General features: G+C 49.2%; 1 protein-coding gene and 1 pseudogene across 1 annotated transcript in view; both read right to left on the bottom strand.

Moving 5' to 3' along the window:
- Positions 1-276: 276 nt before the first annotated feature.
- The window catches only part of ValRS (Valyl-tRNA synthetase), a 359,853-nt gene continuing 340,569 nt past the window's right edge, over positions 277-19,560 (bottom strand). The window contains exons 25-26 of the mRNA XM_077651139.1: positions 2,508-2,657; positions 277-478 (exon numbers count right to left, since the gene is read on the bottom strand). Of these exons, the coding sequence (XP_077507265.1) occupies positions 410-478; positions 2,508-2,657 (219 nt within the window). The 3' untranslated portion in view covers positions 277-409. The remainder of the gene's footprint in view (positions 479-2,507; positions 2,658-19,560) is intronic.
- On the bottom strand, positions 12,019-12,686 carry LOC144113441 (uncharacterized; annotated as a pseudogene).

Below are 19,560 nucleotides of genomic sequence, written 5' to 3'. Positions count from 1 at the left end.
GTATAAATGTGATCGTTTCTGAAATAAATACAGTCGATAGTCCAGCGGTGTCCTGTGTTCCTTGTTCCTGTGTCTTCGTCTTTTGCGCTGGTTTCCTTCTTCAACCATGAGATAAGCTATCAAAGAAAAAAATCTGATTTGTAGTCAGAACCTTAAGCACCTGTGCAGCCCTAAATACCAGACTGTGGAGACTACATAGAGTGAGGAACATGACTAAACTTCCTTTACATTTAGAGCTGAGGACAAAGCAGAAAAAATCAAGCACACAATGAGCACTACTTTCCAGAAAAGAAGGTTTTATTTAAATAGTACCAAAATCCAGCTCTGCGAGAGCACTCGTAACACAGGCAACGGCAACGCCATTAAGGCTAGGAATTTCCTTATTTTAGCAAGCCAGCTATGAAAACTATCAATTCATCAGCTTCAGTGCAGAGATCGATTCGGCAATCCTCACAAGCTCCCCTTCAATCTGGTGCACCTGAAATAATAAAGCAAAAAAAGCATGTCAATGTAAAATGCAGGAATGCCCCAGGAGAGCTCTTGTCTTGGGTCATCATCCACCTATAAAAATTGGTCTGCTTGGTCTTTATGCCCGCTTTCTTTTAGCCATGCACCTATACTATGTGCAGTGTCCTGTCTTTCTCCAGCTGTACCTACGTGGAGCCAATCAATCATTAAGAGACTCTACGGAAGTGAAAGACATAAGAGCGCAAACTGCCAACACGGACGAGGAAGGGAACAGGACGAACGCTACACTTTCAACAGGGTTTATTCAGGGAAGAGCATATATATAGCCTCTGACCTTATCCATGCTCTTAATCTCAATTTGACAAACATCTACCTTTCACAGATATGCCTCAAGAAACATCATTTCACTGTGCCGGATAATAACCGAGGTATCACTGATGCAATTGTCACCTCGTTTCTTGATATAAAAGGCTTCCACGAGCTCACGTTCGGTCTTATCTCGGCTTTTCAGTAGCACTTTGCATTCAGGCAGTCGGGGCTTGCAGACTATATGTTTCTCTTTCGAGCATGCTTGGCAGTGGTCTGGAAGATGGGCTCCTTTCTTATTCAATGAATTCTTGTGTTCAAGCAGGCGCTCATTAAGACACCGGCCGGTCTGTCCAACGTACACCTTCCCGCATGTAAGCGGGAACTCGTACACCACTCCTTTCTTGCAGCCAACAAGTGGCGTTCCGTGTCTGATGGCGCACTCTTGCATTTCCTTTCTCCCAATACGTGAGCACATTCCGGCTAGTTTTCGCGGCGCTGAAAATACCACGTTGACGCCGTACTTATTGGCCACCTTCTTGAGATTATGAGAGGTGTGGTGTACGTACAGTACAACTTCCGGCCTTTCCAGCCTTTTTTCTTGAGGTCTGTTGTTTTCATTGCTGCCCTTCAGCGTTTTCAGCAAGGTCTGCGTCACGGAGAGGACCAGGGGAGCCGGGAAGCCTGCATTCTGCAACCTGGACACCTGAGATGCAAAGCTGGCGTGCATGGCATGGTGGCAGGACTTCTTTAGTGCGGACGCTAGGCACTGGGAAGTGATAGCCCTCTTAACGGTCTTAGAATGGTTTGAATGAAATGGCAACAAATCTTTCTTGGCACGTGGACAGTATCACCAGCAAACATGTGAAGGGTGAAAGGTTAGGATGAGGTCTAAAAACTGCAATTGGTTATTACTGCTAGGCAGTTCATGAGTGAAGGTGAGGCCCATGCTGTTTCGACCAAACGTACCTAAAACATCAGCTACTACTTCGTCAAAACTAAAATCGCTATCTGCCAACAAGACCAGGTAATCGTCTACATATCTAAAAACGTGGACTATACAATCCGTGTCAAGTGCTTCACTCAAGGAGCGGTCAATTTCAGATAAAAATATATTACAAAGTACCGGGGCGACACACGAGCCAATGCAAATGCCCTTTTTTTTGTAGATACGTTTGGTCATTGAAATCAATAAAAGTGGCCTTCAGATAAAACTCAAGTAATGACATGAAGTTGTCCACATTCAAACCAGAAGCGTTTTGAAAAGTCGTGGCTCCATTCCTATCAATGCAATCACGCACTGCAGAAAAGAGATGTCGATGCGAAACCGAGTAAAAAAGATCTTCTACATCAATGGAAAAACCAGACCTAATGTTCCTATTAGTCTGAAGGAAGGCTATCACATCATCAGAGTTCTTAGTTCCAAAGGGGTCTTCTATTTCCAGAGTCTTCAGGTCCTTGAGCAAAAATTGACTGATTTGCCGTTGCCAAGTCCAGTGAACAATGCCAGTTTAAACCAGTATGAGGTTCAGTGGCTTAGAAAGGATCAGCACAACAGGAGAGTGAAGACAACTGGCAGCTGAAGCCGGATACAGGAGACGCAAATGCCAGGCGGACTGTAATCGTCAACTGACCTTCTGATTTACCTCTATTTCCCTGGTTTAAAAACCCACAGTCTCGGAGGAGATCAACACCTCAGAGGGAGCACATGCACTGTTGCTTCCATGACTCACCTTGTCAAGATTCACAGCTTGCACCTCGGTCGGTACCTTGGTTGCATAGTCAGAGGCACACATGGCAGCCTTCAATTTGGAAACCTGCGCTTCCAGCTTTTCCTGCTTCAGTGACAGGCGCTCAGTCTCCTTTGCTGGGTCCACCACACCCTGCACAAGCATACAAACGGCAGCAGACTCAAAAACCCACCGTAATGCAGTAATGGCAACAACAACAAAAAGGGATTCATACTTGCTGCAGTCTCAGTACTCTAAAACAATTCATGTCTGTGACATCCTGCGTTATGCCGTACAAATACCACATGAGGAACGAATACAACAAGAGGAAGAAAGGAGTGGGCACGTCAGCTGGCCACCTGTCAGTATCACGTCAAACCCACTGGTATTTTTCATGCAGATCTTCCTGCTTGACTACAAAGTGGTGGTTGTTGTATCGTAGTAATGATAATTAGCAATGAAACAGTACACGTAGCATACGGTCGAGCCGATCTGTATTCTCCTACTTCGTCGTCTTCTCTCCCCCCATGCGCGCGAGTGCGTGCAGCGCACTTGCCACACTTCATCTTTATCACATTTCCGCCGCACTTAAAAAAAAAAAATGTCTAGCGGATGTCATAGTCTTTGAACCATGCGGGCCGCTTCTTTTTGCGAGTACTTCGGCGAGGGGGCGCAGGAGGTGAAGCCGCAGTTGCCGCTGTGGATTTACTACACGAGGGTTGAGGAGCGGCTGCCGATTCCAGAGCGGGCGGAACGGCTGGCATCATATGGATTGAAGGCGCGTCCGAAGAAGGACCCTGGACCACGGTTCCGGACTGTGGACTGGGCGGCGGCATTCGGTTGCCGTCGATAGGCGGCGAAATATCAGCGAAAAGGGCCGCTGGAGCTGAGGAGGACAGTTGCTGCTGAACTACTTCTGGGCGAACCGCAGAAAACTTGGACGAGTGCCACACTCGCCCATAATCCAGCAGATAAGATGCAGGTCCACGCTGCTCCACAACCTTCCGAGGCTCCGAAAACCGAGCTGACAGTTTGCCTCGCACATTTGGTTTGCGGACACGCACGTACTGGCCAATCTGAAAGTCACGACACTGGGCGCCACTCCGCTGGTCCGCATAAAGCTTGTATTGCGCTTCCATTTTGAAACAGCGCAACAAAGACGGGACGTGGAAACTGAGGTGTAAAGACGCGCTTGTTTGTCTTTACACCTCAGTTTCCACGTCCCGTCTTTGTTGCGCTGTTTCAAAATGGATACGTACCAACTTGCCCAAATTTCTGCTTTACTCAATTGTATTGCGCTTGTTTCTCGTCAAGCCTCTGCCGCAAAAGCTTAAGCGCTTTTGTCGGATCCATTGAGAAGGACTGATCCGGCAGTCCTACGACGTTAAGTCTTGTGCGGGGCAACCGGCCATGAAGTAGGACAGCTGGTGCAATTCCTGTCGTGGCATGGGGCGTACAGCGGTAGACACCGAGGTAGTCCACAATCGCTGTACGTAGGTCGCGTCGCTCGCACAGAGCTAGCTGAATGTAGGACTTAAGCACTCGATTGAATCGTTCAACGAGTCCATTAGCTTGGGGATGGTACACTGAAGAGTAGCAATGGCGTGTCCCCCGTTCGCGGAGGAAAGTTTGCATGGCCATCGATGAAAATTGAGGTCCGTGGTCAGAGACAATCTCTTGAGGGTAACCCTCACGAGCGAAGAGGCCAAGCAGGAATTCTTGAACGGTTTGAGTTGTGATGGCATCAGCGAAGACAACTTCTGGCCACTTACTGTAATAATCCATGAGAGTAATCGCGAAGCGGCAGCCACTGGGAGCTTGGTCGAAAGGCCCCACGATATCAATGGCAACCTTATCCCAAGGTTTCCCTGGGAAGGCGACAGGTTGCAGAGGAGCTGCCACCGGACGAGCCGATTTGTCACAGGACTGGCACACGACGCATGTCCGTACCATTTCTTCGACGTGCTCGTCCATTCGCGGCCACCAGTAGAGCTCTCGCAGTCGACTTTTCGTGCGGCTGATCCCGGGGTGTGACTCGTGCGCGATGTCCATGAGGCGTCGTCGCAAACTTTCGGGAACGACGAGCCTGTCACCTCGGTACAAGACGCCTTGCACGACGGACAGCTCCGAGCGCAGGAGATAGTATGGCCTAAGGTTCTCCGGTAGGGATTTCTTGTCCAGCCATGTCGCCGATGTAAACTGAATGGCTTGAGCAACTGCCGCGTCGCTGATGGTTGCCTCTTGAAGCTCTTGTAGAGTCACGGCTGGCGATAGCAGGCAGATGAAGTCGTCGTCACTGGCGTCGAACTCACTGGGCTCACTGCACGATGTGGTCGGTAAGGGAAGGCGAGACAGAGCATCCGCAACAGAGTTGTCATTGCCTTTGCGGTACTCTACAGTGTAGTTGTAGCACAACAGGCGAGCCGACCAACGTGAAATTCGCAACGGCCGATGGCCCGTTCCTTTCGTCGACAGCAAAATGACAAGTGCACTGTGGTCGGTGCGTAGAACAAAAGGCCGGCCCCACAAATACACGTGCCACCGTTCGCACGCCCAAACGCAAGCTAGGGCCTCACGTTCACCAACAGAGTACTTTCTTTCTTGGGGTGTCAAGGTACGGGAGGCAAACACAACAGTTTGCAGGGAATGGCCGTTGTCTTGCTGAAGCACTGCCCCAAGGCCATATCCGGAAGTGTCAGTCGTTACGACCACGGGAAGGGCAGGATAAAAAAAATGCAACACGTCACATGACGTCAACATGGACTTCAGTAGTTTGAAGCTTGAATCCGCAGCAGCAGTTCAAGTGAAGGCAGAGTCGCTGCCTCGAAGTAGGGCGCGCATAGGCTCAACGCCGTCGGAGTAATGCGGGATAAACTTGGAGTAGAAACCCGCAAGTCCAAGGAGGGAGCGAAGCTCGCTGATGTTAGATGGAGTCGGAGCCTTCGTAATCGCCTCGATGGCAGAAGAAAGCGGAAACAGTCCTTCACCGCTGACAACATGCCCCAAGAAAGTGAGCTTCGGAACATCGAAGACACATTTGTGGTTGAGCTTGAGTCCGGCTTGGGACAGGCGCTCGAGAACAGCACGAAGGTTGGTCAGGTGCTCCTGTCGGGAGGTGCCATGGACTATGATGTCGTCGATGTAGAAGAGGACACCTTTGCACCCTTTTAAAATTAAGTGCATCATCTTCTGAAAAGCCGAAGGCGCCGAAGCAAGGCCGAAACACACTCGTTTGAAGCGGAAGAGGCCATCATGGGTAATGAATGTGGTCAATTCCCGACTCTCAGGGCTAAGTGGTACTTGATGGTAAGCCGAGGCAAGGTCCAACTTCGAAAAACGCTGTGACCCGGCCAAGCTATGTAGAAGTTCTTCCGTTTGAGGCAAAGGAAAACTGTCGACCACAATAGCCTTGTTCGGCTCACGCAAATCGACGCACATTCGGATGGAGCCACCTTTTTTCCGAGCCACGACTATGGGTGAAATCCACTTGGAAGCGTCGACCCGTTCAATGATGTCTTGAGCTTCAAGCTTCTGGAGTTCCTCGGACACCTGCTGACGAATGGCAAACGGCAGCCGTCGGAGCTTGCAAGCAACAGGAGAAACGGAATCCTGCACTCTGACTTTGTGCACGTAGCCACGAGCAACTCCGAGTTCCTTGGAGAAGAGATGTTCGAAGTGTGGACGTAGCTCAGGAGGTAACAGAGGCGTATCAGGTGTCATGGAAAGACATTCCAACGATGCACCTTTGATCTTCATTTGTAGAGCGGCAATGGAATCCAGGCCCAGCAGCGTTGTGCCTCCCGAGACAACGTACAACAGGATGCAGGCGGTACGGTCGTGTAACTTTGCTGTGGCAACAAAACACCCTTGGACTATAATCCGAGACTTAGAATAGTCCAATAGTTGAACTGCAGTTGATTGAAGCGGGAAACATTTAGCGAAGAATCGGTGGTATAGATCTTCAGAAATAATTGACACAGATGAGCCGGTGTCAATCAGGAAGCGGATGAAATTGCCTTCAATCAGGACTGAGGCGAAAATTCCGTTTTTTTTACTTTCAACATCGAGAATAGACGCACTGCTGGAGCCATCCGGCATCGACGATGTGTCAGCAGTATCTGCAACTTGCTGAACTTGAACAGGACGGTCGGACGACTTGCAGAGAGAGTCGAAATGGCCCACCTTGCCGCACCGACGACACTTGCGGTTGCGGGCTCGGCATGCAGGGTTGTTCGCTAGGTGAGTTGTAGAACCGCAGCGGTAGCACATGCGCTCTGGCATTGCAGCAGCAGGTTGTGATGGTTGACTTTGGGACTTGCAGCAATGGGCCTGAGGTGGTGTTTGTCTCGATCCACGCTCGCATCTCACACGATGTACTGGAGCGTCCTCCTCAGCCAATTCCCTGGCTTCCCGGGAAGCTTGCTCACACTGTCGAGCAAGGAGCATGGCGCGCGACAGAGTCAAGGAGGAGCCTTCCATGAGTAGGCGCTCACGCAGATGGCAACTCGAGGTCTTCTCCACCAGCTGGTCCCTGATCATATCGTCCGCCATGGTCCCAAACCCGCAGTCGCCGACAAGGCTGCGAAGGACAGCGACGTACTCATCGGTTGTCTCTCCTGGAGCCTGAACTCGACGGCGAAAGCGATGACGTGCGGCGATTACATTCACGGAAGATTTGTAATGCTCCGACAGGATGGATATCGCCGCATCAAATTCGTCAAGGCGGGGCAAGCCGCAGCTGTAGGCGCTGCAGTGGACGACGGCGGCGCCAATGTATAAAAAATGCGCTGACCTTCCAGTCCGAGGCAATTCAGCAGGATGGCCTTCCGCCTGTCCGCGCCCAGAGTCGAGGCACCAGAGGCCAGCATGTAATTCCGGAACGCCAGCTCCCATTGCTCCCATGGAAGGGCAGGACGACCAGGAGTCGGCAGGAAGGGTGGTGGTGGCTGAAGCCCAGAAAAGCTCATGACGGATGGTGAGCAGGCCACGTGAAGGTCCCGAATCAAAACAGCATCCTCGTCGCCAAAATATGTTGTATCGTAGTAATGATAATTAGCAATGAAACAGTACACGTAGCATACGGTCGAGCCGATCTGTATTCTCCTACTTCGTCGTCTTCTCTCCCCCCATGCGCGCGAGTGCGTGCAGCGCACTTGCCACACTTCATCTTTATCACAGTGGTCAGCAGCGACAGTAAAGTATCAGCGTGCTTAGCCATCGACACGCCATCCCCCTACAGAGAATTTCAAGCTTCTGTGCACCCGGTCATCAAGGCACCGTTCTCTCACGGAGACTGCACACAGAAACCAGCACTTAACGACGACCACTGGATGCTATCACGGTCAGCATCAATGACATCAGCAACTCTGGCTATAATAAGCACACCACCTTCAGGTTCCTTCAGTGGCCACGTCAGCTGGCCACCTGTCAGCATCATGTCAAACCCACTGGTATTTTTCATGCAGGTTAGTGACAGTTTCTACAGTCATAGTAGAACTTTCTGGCGGGCTAGTTGGTACATTCCAATTGAATACAATCTAGTCAGAATTTCTACAGTCAAAACAAGCGACCGGCGTTTCATGCAGCTAACGTGCCTACATAGTTATTATACGCTGCTCCTTGTTTAATGTGTTGTGGTGATAGAGAGCATTCGGGCCTACAACTGAAGAAATGCTAACAGAAATACTCGACGGTCAAAAAAACATGCAAGAACGCCTAGATCAAATAAAATCAAAACTGGAAAAAGTAGAAATGACAGCCTTCAAGGAGACGAACACAAAAATTTCTGGCCTCGAGAACACTGTATGCAGTCTAGAGTGAAAAGTGGCTGATCTAGAATACCACTCAAGGCAGAACAACATCCATGGACTTGGGACCTGCATCTGTTGACGCCTTGATGACCTTCATGAATCAGCGCAAACACACTTGGCCGTAAGGCAGCTGGTGCAACCATGCCAGCACCTTCCAGAAAAAGGCCATTGCAGACCAAGAGCTCTTCAATGATAGCTGCATACTTTGCAAGCTGCAATGGAAGCTTGTCTTTCCTTGGGAAGCTACTCTGGCAGAGAGGCATCAATGCGGTGCACTCACCGTCCTGTGCTTGCGCCCTCTTGACATCTTCTGTCTGTAGAGCTGCTACTGCTGCAGCCTCTTGCAAGACCTCTGTGGCAAACACTTCGATTGTGTCCACAGGATGAGCAGTATCGGCTAGCTCTGTAGGGACACATGACAATGTGTCAGCTGTGGCAAGCATCTGTTCTGGGACGTACCGTATGTTAAACTGATATGCCATCACTTTGAATCGCAAACACTGGATGCGAGGTGGCAATGCGTCTAGGTCTAGTTTTCCAAACTGTGAGACTAGTGGTTGATGATGCGTTTTAACTTCAAAAAACAGGCCTCGTCAAATCTCTCATTGGCCCACACAACAGCTAAAGCCTCCTTTTCGGTTTGGCTGCACCTTTGCTATGTTGTTATCAAGGGCCATGAACCGAATTAAACAGGACGCCTGTCTCCTGAAGGTTGCATTTGTAGAAGGATAGCATCCAAGCCGAAGGAGCCTGTATCTGCAGAGACGGTCATTGGGTAAGCAGCATGACACTTTGCCATGAAATGGTCAGAGGTGAGCATGTCTTTCACTGCAGCAAATGCAGATTCTTGTTCATGAGACCATGTCCATGCAGCATTCTTCCCAAAAGTCCCCTGATAGGGGCTGTGGCTTTTGAAGCATGTGGGAGTCGCAGCACATTAGCTACATCTGTGGGCGGACTCATGTCCTTCACTGCCTTGAATTTGCTGAGGTCCAAGCGGATGCCTTGTGCCGACACATTAACCCCAAAGAAGGAAACTTCTGTGTGGCAAAAGCAGCATTTTTCCTTATTCAAGGAGATTCCAGCTTGAGAAAGCCTTGTGAAAACTAGCTGAAGGCGAGCGTCATACTCTTTCAAAGAAAGGCTGAAAACCAGGACATCATCAATCCTGCAGACAGTGCCTTCAAGATCTTCCAGAATTGCAGACATCTGCTTTTGAAAATATTGTGGTGGTGATGTGATGCCAAAGGGCATCCGACAAAAGCAGTAAAACCCGAAAGACGCGACGAAGGTTGTGAACTCCTGCGATTCTTCTGCAAGCTTGATATTACAACAACCAGACATTGCATCTAGTTTTGTGAGTATTTTCGCATCTCCCAGAAGGCCAAGAAATTGGCCTACAGTTGGTAGGTCGTAGTATTCCCGCAAGATAACTTTGTTCAACTTTGTGAGGTCGACACACAGCCTGTGGACCCTGAAAGCTTCAGGGACGACCACAAGACCTGCGCGCCACTGCGTTGGCTTGTCCACTTTGCCTATCACTCCTTATTTCATTTCATTTTATTACCTTAAAGGCCCCAAAAGAGGGGTGTCACATAAGGGGTGGCACCAATTGAAAGCACAGATTCACAATAACAGGAAAGTTTTTACATGTTCAGCGAAAAGACTTGGGCAAGTGATGATGGCAACATTGTTTGGAAGGCCGTTCCAGTCTGCGGCTGCACGAGGAAAGAAGGAATTAGAGAAAGTGATGGTGCGTGAGCGTGGACGGGCAACTTGTAGGTGATGGCTGGTGCGATGAGATATGCGTGCTGGGGGAAAAATATAAGGTGCGATGTGCATACGGCTGTGGAAGAATTTGTGAAATAAAGACAGGCTGGCAATACGACGGCGGAGCGATAAGGGTGATAATCCGGATGCTGTTTTCTTCTGAAACTTCTGAAACTCTGCCTTAACAACTTCTCGAAGTAAAATAGGAATGCGTTGTGGCACAGTGAGGAAATAGGGCACCACACCCAGCTGAAGGCATATCTTGTATTTTACTTGAGTAGATGAAGCGCATAAAAACACAGCACACAGGATAAGAAAGACATGAGACAGGCGCTTCTGCAAGATCATTCCTGACGCCAAACTGATCTTCGGATTGACTTCATTTAATGTGCTTTTCCCTGGAACCTATGACCATCGCCGGCATGAAGCTACAGTCTCTGCGGAAACTAGCAGCGCAGACCACAGAATTCTTGTGGAAAAATACTGATTTTCCTACCCAAAGAAAGCAAAGAAGTCCAAGACGGCGGCACGGCTCCTCAGATTCTGGGGGGAGCATACATTCCAGAAGACATCGTTGAAGTTCTCAAGAAGGGTCCGAAGTGTACTACAGCCTTGAGCCGAGGATTCCGGAACATGAGCTCCTCTCCCTGAATCGACGGATTTCCAACAAAACCGATGTGGAGGACGAAGAAAGGTGCTTGCTCGACGGTGTTGACAGCCTCATCAGGACGGTGCCTACTAACGGGCCTCTCCAACGATCTCCAATGAAACATGTAGATTTTTTCAAGGACAATGACCTACGACTCATGCAGGCCGACAAAGAAAGAGGCTTCGTCGTCTTGCCGTCACCCATGTTCAACGAAAAAGCAGCCCAGGCTATCCAGAAGAACTCCAAGACCACTAAACAGAAACTTGGAAAGGAAGAATGTCTCGGCAATTTCCTTATGTGAACAACTCAGATTACAGAAGCTCGCAAAAGGTATTCAGGACAGCAAGCCCAATAGTTTGGATGTGTTCTTCACTGCGAAGACACACAAGGAACGTGTACCTTTCAGGTGCATAGTGAGCGAAAGAGGTGCCTGGCAAAATCAAGTTAGCCGCTTCCTTATAAAACAGCTCAATAACCTGGTTGTGGAAGATCCGTTTGGCGTCAAAAACAGTCTTGCAGTAGCGCCTGTTTTGTGTCTTTCTTTTCCTGTGTGCTGTGTTCTTGTGCACTTCATCTACTCTAGCTATGAACCAACTTGCCCAAGAACGTGTTCTACTGAAATACCTTGTATTTTACTCTTGGGAAAGAGTGCCGAGTCCTTTGAACAGATTATTAGATGGCTTGATAGAGACTTTGTTGACAAACTTCAAGACTCCCAGAGCTTCCAGTGCTGGAAAGCCCAATAGTGGTACCGACAGGGCCTTGACAACATACAAGCATTGAATGACTGACTTGCCTTTCCATAGCAAAGACGCTGTGAAGGATCCCAGGACATTAAGAGGCTGTTCTCCCGAACTCGAGAGGATGCTGTAGACTCTGTCTAAGGCTTGTGGAAGGTTTGAGAAGGTATACAATATGGCAGAAACTTCTGCACCCAAGTCAACTCTGAAGACCTCAGTGTAGCTGTCAACTGTGATTTCGACGTACTTGGCGTTGCCCGAACGGTGAACTGTATCCAGCTGAGTTGCTGACATCCTGACCTGTCTTGCCTTTCGAGAACGACAAACATCTGCAAAATGGCCTTTTTTTGCAGTAGCTGCACTGCGAGTTGTGCGCTAGGCACTCGGAGCGGGTAGTGGGGAGCGATGGCAGAAATCGCACGAATTCTGGCTGGTGGCTTTCTGCCTTGCTGCCGTCCTCTCGGCGTGTTTGCCACGTCTCGGCTGGTACTGACAGTAGTTGGCCGCATCAAGGTTTAGAGCTCCTGGCACTGTAGCCTGTGTCCCTAGCTTGCTCTTCCATTTTTGGTGCCTTCCGCTTGCCTTGCTTGAATCCACACCTCCTTGAGGCTCAGCTGAGGGTTCCTGCAGAACTTATCTGTGCGCGAGGAATCTCACAGTCCCACTATGAAGTGGTCACGGACAACACGTTCTTCGACTTCAGCGAAAGGGTAGTTGCACCTTTTACAGTTTGCACAGTTCTGCGTAGTAGCTGTCCATGGTTTTACCCGGTTGCTGTACTCATCAATGAAACTGCGCCGACTCGTAAACTTCATTGATGGGGTGAACGAAATGCACCTTGAACTACGGCCATGTAGTTGTTCAGAGATGTGTCTAGGCCGAAAGCCGCAAGAAGCAGACTGGCTTCCGGGCCCATGCAATACAGAAGAGTCCAAACTTCAACATCTCCCAGCGCTTGGTGAAGGCCTGAAGTGAATACGTAGTCCTCGAATAGGCTTAACCATGTCGACCAGGAACCAGCATTTTTGAAGTCGAACCGATCTGTTGGCGCAAGGAAAGGCCTGCCCGTGATGCGGTTGCCGGAGCGAGCGCAGCCGGTGCAAGCGTAGCGGCTTGTTGCTGTGTATCCTTTTCGAAGGGCATGGCAACTGCTGAGTGCTGCAGCTATGACATTTAGGCAAATGACTTGCGTGTAGCTGGCAATGACGAGCATTGGCGAGCCAGATGTGAGCAACTACGCAGTTGCAGTCTGGAAGATGAGGCCTTGCAGTTGCAGGCAGAAGGGGCGTCGTCTGTTACTGAGACCAAGCACTTCGTCACGCGGTGGCCACGTGGTAGAGCAACTGCCTCGCAATCGGGAGGTGCTGGGTTCGATCCCCAGTGCTGCCAGGTACCCACCGGTTTTCTAATGGGTACAAGATTTCCCCCGGCTTGGTGCTCGGCTCTTCTGGGGTGAGATGCTTGGGAAAAGGGTCTTGCATCAAACCGGTGCGTTGACGGGTCAGTGATTTGTTCCGCCATCAAGCAACCCTAAATCTGCCTCGTGGACCGAAGCGTGACCTAGTGGCAGAGCATCCACCTCGCTTTCAGGAAGTGCTGGGTTCGATCCCCAGTGCCGCTGGGTACCCACCGGTTTTTCAGTGGGTACAAGATTTCCCCCGGCCTGGTGCTCGGCTCTTCTAGATTGAGATGCTTGGGCAAAGGGTCTTGGACCAAACTGTTGCCTGGACGGATCAGAGATAAGTTCCGCCGTTTAGCTACCCTAAATCCGCCTCGTGCAGTAGTAGCCCAACTTGTGGCCACTTCTGACGCCATGTCGCGTACTATGGGCCCAGTGCATGACCTGCAACAGCAGGTCTCCTCGATTTGGTTGCACTTTCTGCACTAGTTCACAAATGTGCCGTGCTAGTGCAGCGCCAGTTCTTGCGGCATAAGTGCAGCCTGACACTAGTGCTCCCGGTGCAGTGGCCAAACCGAGTGAAAAATTGCAGAAATGTTCGTCTGCTGCAACCGTGTGTTGGTGCTTGTCACGTCGTTCGAGATATGCGCGGGATATTGTGCTAGCTGTATTGAACACTGTGCATTTGTTCAAAAAGGCGCATCTCGTGAATACGCAATGAAATTTGTTAATTTCAAAAGTGGTGAAGAATTTGATATTGTCCTTTCCATTGCGTTGTGCAAAGTGGCACAGGCCGGTCGACCGTCACCAATTTAACGGGTACTTTGAAGAGGCAACAAACTTTGAATTCAAGAGGCTACTCAGACTTCCGCTCAAGACAACTTTTTACAGTTCATAAGCGTGATTCACGCTGTTGCCGCTCTATTGAAAAGTGACTGCAGTTGTCTGCCAATTACAGAAGAAAAGAGTTGCCTGATAACTTGGACTATATTTCAACTCAACAACTCCCATTCACTTTTGGCAAACAGTGACACTGGAGTGACTATCAGAGACTAACTGGCAGGCGATGGTGTGAGCTGACTGTTGTGTCCTGGATTTTCGCGTGTGCCAGTTGCTCTTCAAGTCCGTGTGGTGGCGTATGGCGCACAGGACTGACACCAGTGTGTGCATGCTTGCTGAGTCACTTTTCACTGTGCTTTTGGCGCGGCTGGGGCCGTGTCCAAGCTTGTAATAAAGTTATGATGAACCCAACTTAAAATGGCGACGAGGATGGGATTCTTGTTCGACGTCAACACTGCAGCCTCAGGGAAGGTTCGACATAGCTGGTGCCTACCTCACCGACCGGCGCATCATGGCCGCCGGCTCCACCGATGCATACATCGAGGCTTTCGACTTCTCCCGCCCCGAGGACTGTGAAGATAATGCACAGCGGTTCAGATTTTTCTTGCAGGCGCAAGGTATCACAGACACCGGTAAGAAACGGTCCACGTTCCTTAGCCATTGCAGCCAGATATCGCGAGGCAATGCGAGTTCCATTGCCGCGACCAGGCACAGGGAGAGCCGGCAGCCGCATATCTTGCCACCCTTCGAACCGCGGCGCAACATTGCAATTTCACTGCCCTCGACACGTGCTTCGTGAACGTTTTGTGTTTGGGTTGTGAAACCACAAGGTGAAGCGACAACTGTTGGCTACGAAAGAAGTAACCCTCGCCAGTGCTGTTGAGGAGGCAACCGCTGCCGAGGCCATCGACCGGGAAACCAGCCGTGACGGCCGTCCAAGCGTAACCACACCGCATCGAGACGGTGCATCAAGGAACGAGCGCAGGTGTGACAGCAAGCAAGAGTCCACTGAAGATGTCCTGCAGTTGCGGACAGTCCCGGAGCAGCGAGGGAATCCGGAAGGAACAGGGGGCATCTTCTGTGCTGGCTGCGGTGGCCCCCATGAACGGCGTCTATGCCGTTTCCGTGATGCCTAGTGCAGGGGCTGCGGAAAAACTGGACACATATTGAGAGTCTGCTGGTATTGAAGGCCGCGCGACTACCGTCAGAATTCCAAAACCAACAACAGGATGCCTCACAGTGGACCCGCGGCCTGCGTGAACATTTCCAACTGTGATGCCCGAGCTGCAACTGCTATCCACAATTTTTTATTTTATTTATTTATTTGGAACATACTGCTAGCCTCTTTTGAGGCTGTTGCAGGAATGGGAACAGGTTTGTTTTCTTTTTAGGTACGTCACAAAAGAAAAAAATCACAAAGAAGGTTCAAACAACTGATATAACATTGTAAAATGGATAATCATGGGAGACAGCTTCAAAATACATGATGTAATATTAAGCAACACAAAGCACGTGCAATGCTTCAATAAAAGTTCAAATAAACCATTATGACAGGTTGCAAAGAAAACTGCTCAAAGATTCAGAATTAACAACATTTCCAGGTAACATATTCCATTCCCTGATCGCTTGCGGAAAAAATGAATAACGAAAGGTGTCAGTATTAAACTTATACTCTGTTAAGTGCAGTGAATGTTTCGTTCTGGTGTTGCATTTTGGTGAAGGAACTAAGTAGAGGTCAGGATCTATTTTTAGGGCACCGTTTAAGAGGAGAAAGATGAATTTAAGGCGTGAGATTCGGGCACGGTTACTAATAGTGGAGAGATTTGCCTTGTTTGAGAGTTCAGTTGGGGAGTCGTTACGTTGATATTTGTTAAAAATAAACCTTACTGCTTCCCGCTGCATGCTTTCTACCTTATTTATGCATTTCTGTGTGTGCGGGGACCAACAGAGGATGTTGTACTCAAGCACAGGAAGGACGAGAGAACGGTATGCCAGTAGCTTGGTGTCGGGAGATGCAGATGGTATAGATCGCTTAAGAGAAAAGAGTGCGGAAAGTGCTTTTGACGATATATATTCTACACGATTATCCCATTTCAGGTCAGAGGCGATGACAACACCTAGGTATTTGTATTTTTGAACTGATTTTAAAGGTTTATTTTCGACTTCATACGAGAAAATGAGCGGGTTCTTTTTTTTTTGATACAGTCATGCACACTGATTTCTGGAGATTAAGGGTCATCTGCCACTCTTGACACCATTTTTCAATTCGACCAATTGCATTGTTTAATGTGACTTGATCATCGTGTGACTTAATTTCTTTATAAATAATGCAATCGTCTGCGAACATTCGGACTGTTACGTTAAGATTGAACGCTAGATCGTTTATGTAAAGTAGAAACAATATGGGTGCTAATACCGTTCCTTGAGGTACGCCAGACATTACTTTGACATGGTGCGATGCGTGGCCGTCATATTGCACATACTGGTAGCGGTCTGAAAGGTAATTTTGTGTCCAGTTTGTTATTTTATTACAGCCAAGGAAGTGTTGAAGTTTAAACATCAATTTTGGGTGTGATACACGATCGAACGCTTTCGAGAAGTCTAAAAATAAGACATCAACTTGGCTGCGTTTGTCCAGTGCGGATGCGAGATCGTGGATCGTTTTCAGCAGTTGAGTTGTAGTTGATAGCCCTTTCCTAAAGCCATGCTGGTTAAGACTCAGTAGATTATTTTCTTCAAGAAATTTTACGATGTGTTTAAGAATGATATGTTCAAATGTCTTGGATGCAACACACGTGAGTGAAACAGGGCGGTAGTTAGACACATTTGTAGTGTCTCCAGATTTATGAACAGGAACAACCTTAGCGATTTTCCAATCTTTCGGGACTTCTGCGTTTTCTAGGGATTTCTTATAAACAAGGAGCAAATATTTCGATGCCCACTCTGCGTATCTTTTGAGGAACGTATTCGGAATACTATCTGGGCCAGTAGATTTCTTCTCGTCAAGATTAAGTAAAAGAGCAAAAATTCCTGATTCGTTTAGTGTTAGTTCGGGCAGGTCTAGGCTACAGTCACTTATTTGGGAATCTGCGTGAGGCCCAGAATTGTCATCAAGCGTGAAAACCGATTGAAAATACAGATTGAAGTCATTAGCTATCTTTAATGTGCTAACACCCGCTCGGAGGAAGATACATGTGGTGGTCCAACTTGAAGGCAAGACATGCCCAATGGAGGTGGATACGGGGTCAACATTTTCACTCTTCTCTGATGCCACAGCCAGGTGGATTTTTCCAAATGGTCGTTTACCCACCCTGGAACTGCTCGACATCATGATGAAGGATTATCAGGCCAGTCGTATAGCTGTGCACAGATATGGCATGTTCAGGGTGAAGTTCAAGGACTTTGATGATCTTTTACGTCGTCATTGTCAGGGATGAGCACCCAAGCCTCCTTGGACTGGACTGGTTTCCAGCCCTTGGTATCAACATCACAAGAGTGCAGCACATAAACCAGCCTTCCAACCCGACTGCTGACATATTCCAGGAATTCAGTGTTTGATGAGACATTGGGGTGTTGCACTGGACCACCTGTGCAGTTTGCACTTAATCCCAAAGTTGTACCAATCAGATTGAAGGCACGAAGACTGGCTTTAGCACTTCGTCCAAAAATCGATGCAGAACCTAATAAACTCATACACCTCATACACCAAGGGGTCCTGGAGCCCATTGACAATGCTAAATGGGAGACCCCTATCGTCACCCCCGTGAAGGCTAATGAGGCCATCCGTATTTGTGCAGACTACAAGTGCACAATAAACAAAGCGTTGCAGCAACATGCATATCCAATACCAGTGGTCAGCCATCTACTGGCATCCTTCTCTGGTGGAACAGGCTTTGCGAAACTGGATTTGGTCCAGGCTTATCAACAGCTGCCAGTGACCAAAGAAGTGGCAGAGGCTCAGACCACAATAACTCACCGGGGAGTTTCCTTGTCCACAGACTTCAATTTGGGGTCAGCATCGCACCTGGCATTTTCCAGATTCTCCTTGAAAATTTCCTTCAGGGAGTAACAGGGGTCATTGCTTACTTTGATGATGTCATTAATGCTGGGAACTCTCATGAAGAGCTTCTCAGTCGCCTACGTGAAGTTCTAAGATGGTTCCAAGCTGTGGGGCTCAAGATCAAGAAAGAGAAATGCCAACTCGGGATGGCTCAAGTAGAGTTTTTAGGATTTCAATTAGACACCAAGAGAATTCGTCAAACACCTGAAAACACTCAAGCGATTATGAATGCACCTTGTCCTGCAAACAAGACTGAGCTATAGGCCTTCCTGGGGCTCCTTAACTTTTACCATGAGTTTCTGCCCCATAACGCAACTGTTGGAGAACTGCTGCATCGAGGGCATTTGATAACGTGAAGCAACTCCTATCATCCAACCAGGTTTTCGATGAGAGAACACCGCTGATCCTGGGTTGTGACGCCTCTCCATATAGAATAGGAGCTGTGCTGAGACACAAAATGACTAATGGCAAAGAAGCACCAATTGCCTTCTATTCAAGGACTGAGTGAAATTATGCTCAGATTGATAAAGAGGCACTTGCAGTCATTGCAGGTGTAAAGAAGTTCCATGACTACGTATTTGGACGCCCGTTCCAGATCCACATGGACCACAAGCCACTTCTTGGGCTGTTCACTCCAGACTGTCAGACTCCACAAATGTTATCACCACGGATGCTGCGCTGGTCCATTTTTTTTAATGGGTATCAGTATTCTCTCTGCCTGGGAAGCAGCTGAGCCACACAGATAGCCTCAGCAGAATCCCCTTAGTACACCAGCACCCCGATGACCCCTTTTCAGCAGAGATCATTATGCTCTGGACATGTCTTGTGTCACTACCCTGATGGGTTCCTTGTTCACAGTCTGTGAACAAGGAACCCATAACTAACTGTTTTTGACAATTTGTCAGTGACCCAAGACTTGTTCAACCATGCTACTACCTGACCAGACGGCGTTTCGGCAAACTCTGGATTACCTCTTGGACATGATTCCAGAACCCCCCCTCCATGCAGCTGACATTGTCACGCACTCTGCCAAGGACCGTACCATGTCCCGTGTACTCAATTGGGCATGGAAGGGGTGGCCACCAAGGAGCAGCATGAGTTCGGAGTTCACACAATTTGTATCCAGGCAACATGAACTGTCAGCCCGTGGCAGACCGTGTGGTGATTCCAGAGAAGCTACGTCCCAGAATCCTTGAAGCCTTGCATCCAGGTTTTGTTTGGATGAAGGCGCCCGCAGTTGGCCGGGAATTGATGCAGCTATTGAGGACTGGGTACGGCGATCCTCTTCGTGTCAGAAGGTGCGGCCAGAGCAGCAGTCCATCCATGGCAGACAACCCGAACACCATGGTCTCGCCTACATATTGTCACGAAGACGACGAAGCTGGCAGTGATGTGGTAGGCCAGCAGCCATTAAAATCATCTCAATGCCATCGTCCATCACGCCTCATTCTTTGGCTGGTTGCCATGTAACATTTGGTGTGAGGTGCGGAGTATCATCCCCATTCTGGTTCTGGAGCTTCGGCATCCTCCGTCAGCTGTGGTCATAAGTTCCTGATCCGGCCACGCTGCCCGGCCGTGCCCCAGCCCGACAAGACCGAACCAACCTCGCCGCTCACCCGAGCTCCGTCCTCCGCCTTGAATACAAGACATGATGACGCTGCCGCGACCCGACCCCACAATCCGATCGACCCGAGACGCTACCCATGCGTGAGGACACAGCCCCCCCGTCCCTGCCGTTCGGTGCGTCCAAGGGCTTCGGCCGTCGGCTCCTGGCGACCTGCGGCCCGG

The sequence above is a fragment of the Amblyomma americanum genome, chromosome 1 (assembly GCF_052857255.1).
Source record: "Amblyomma americanum isolate KBUSLIRL-KWMA chromosome 1, ASM5285725v1, whole genome shotgun sequence".
Classification (NCBI taxonomy): Eukaryota; Metazoa; Arthropoda; class Arachnida; order Ixodida; family Ixodidae; genus Amblyomma; species Amblyomma americanum.
This window is presented reverse-complemented; position numbering and strand designations above follow the sequence as displayed.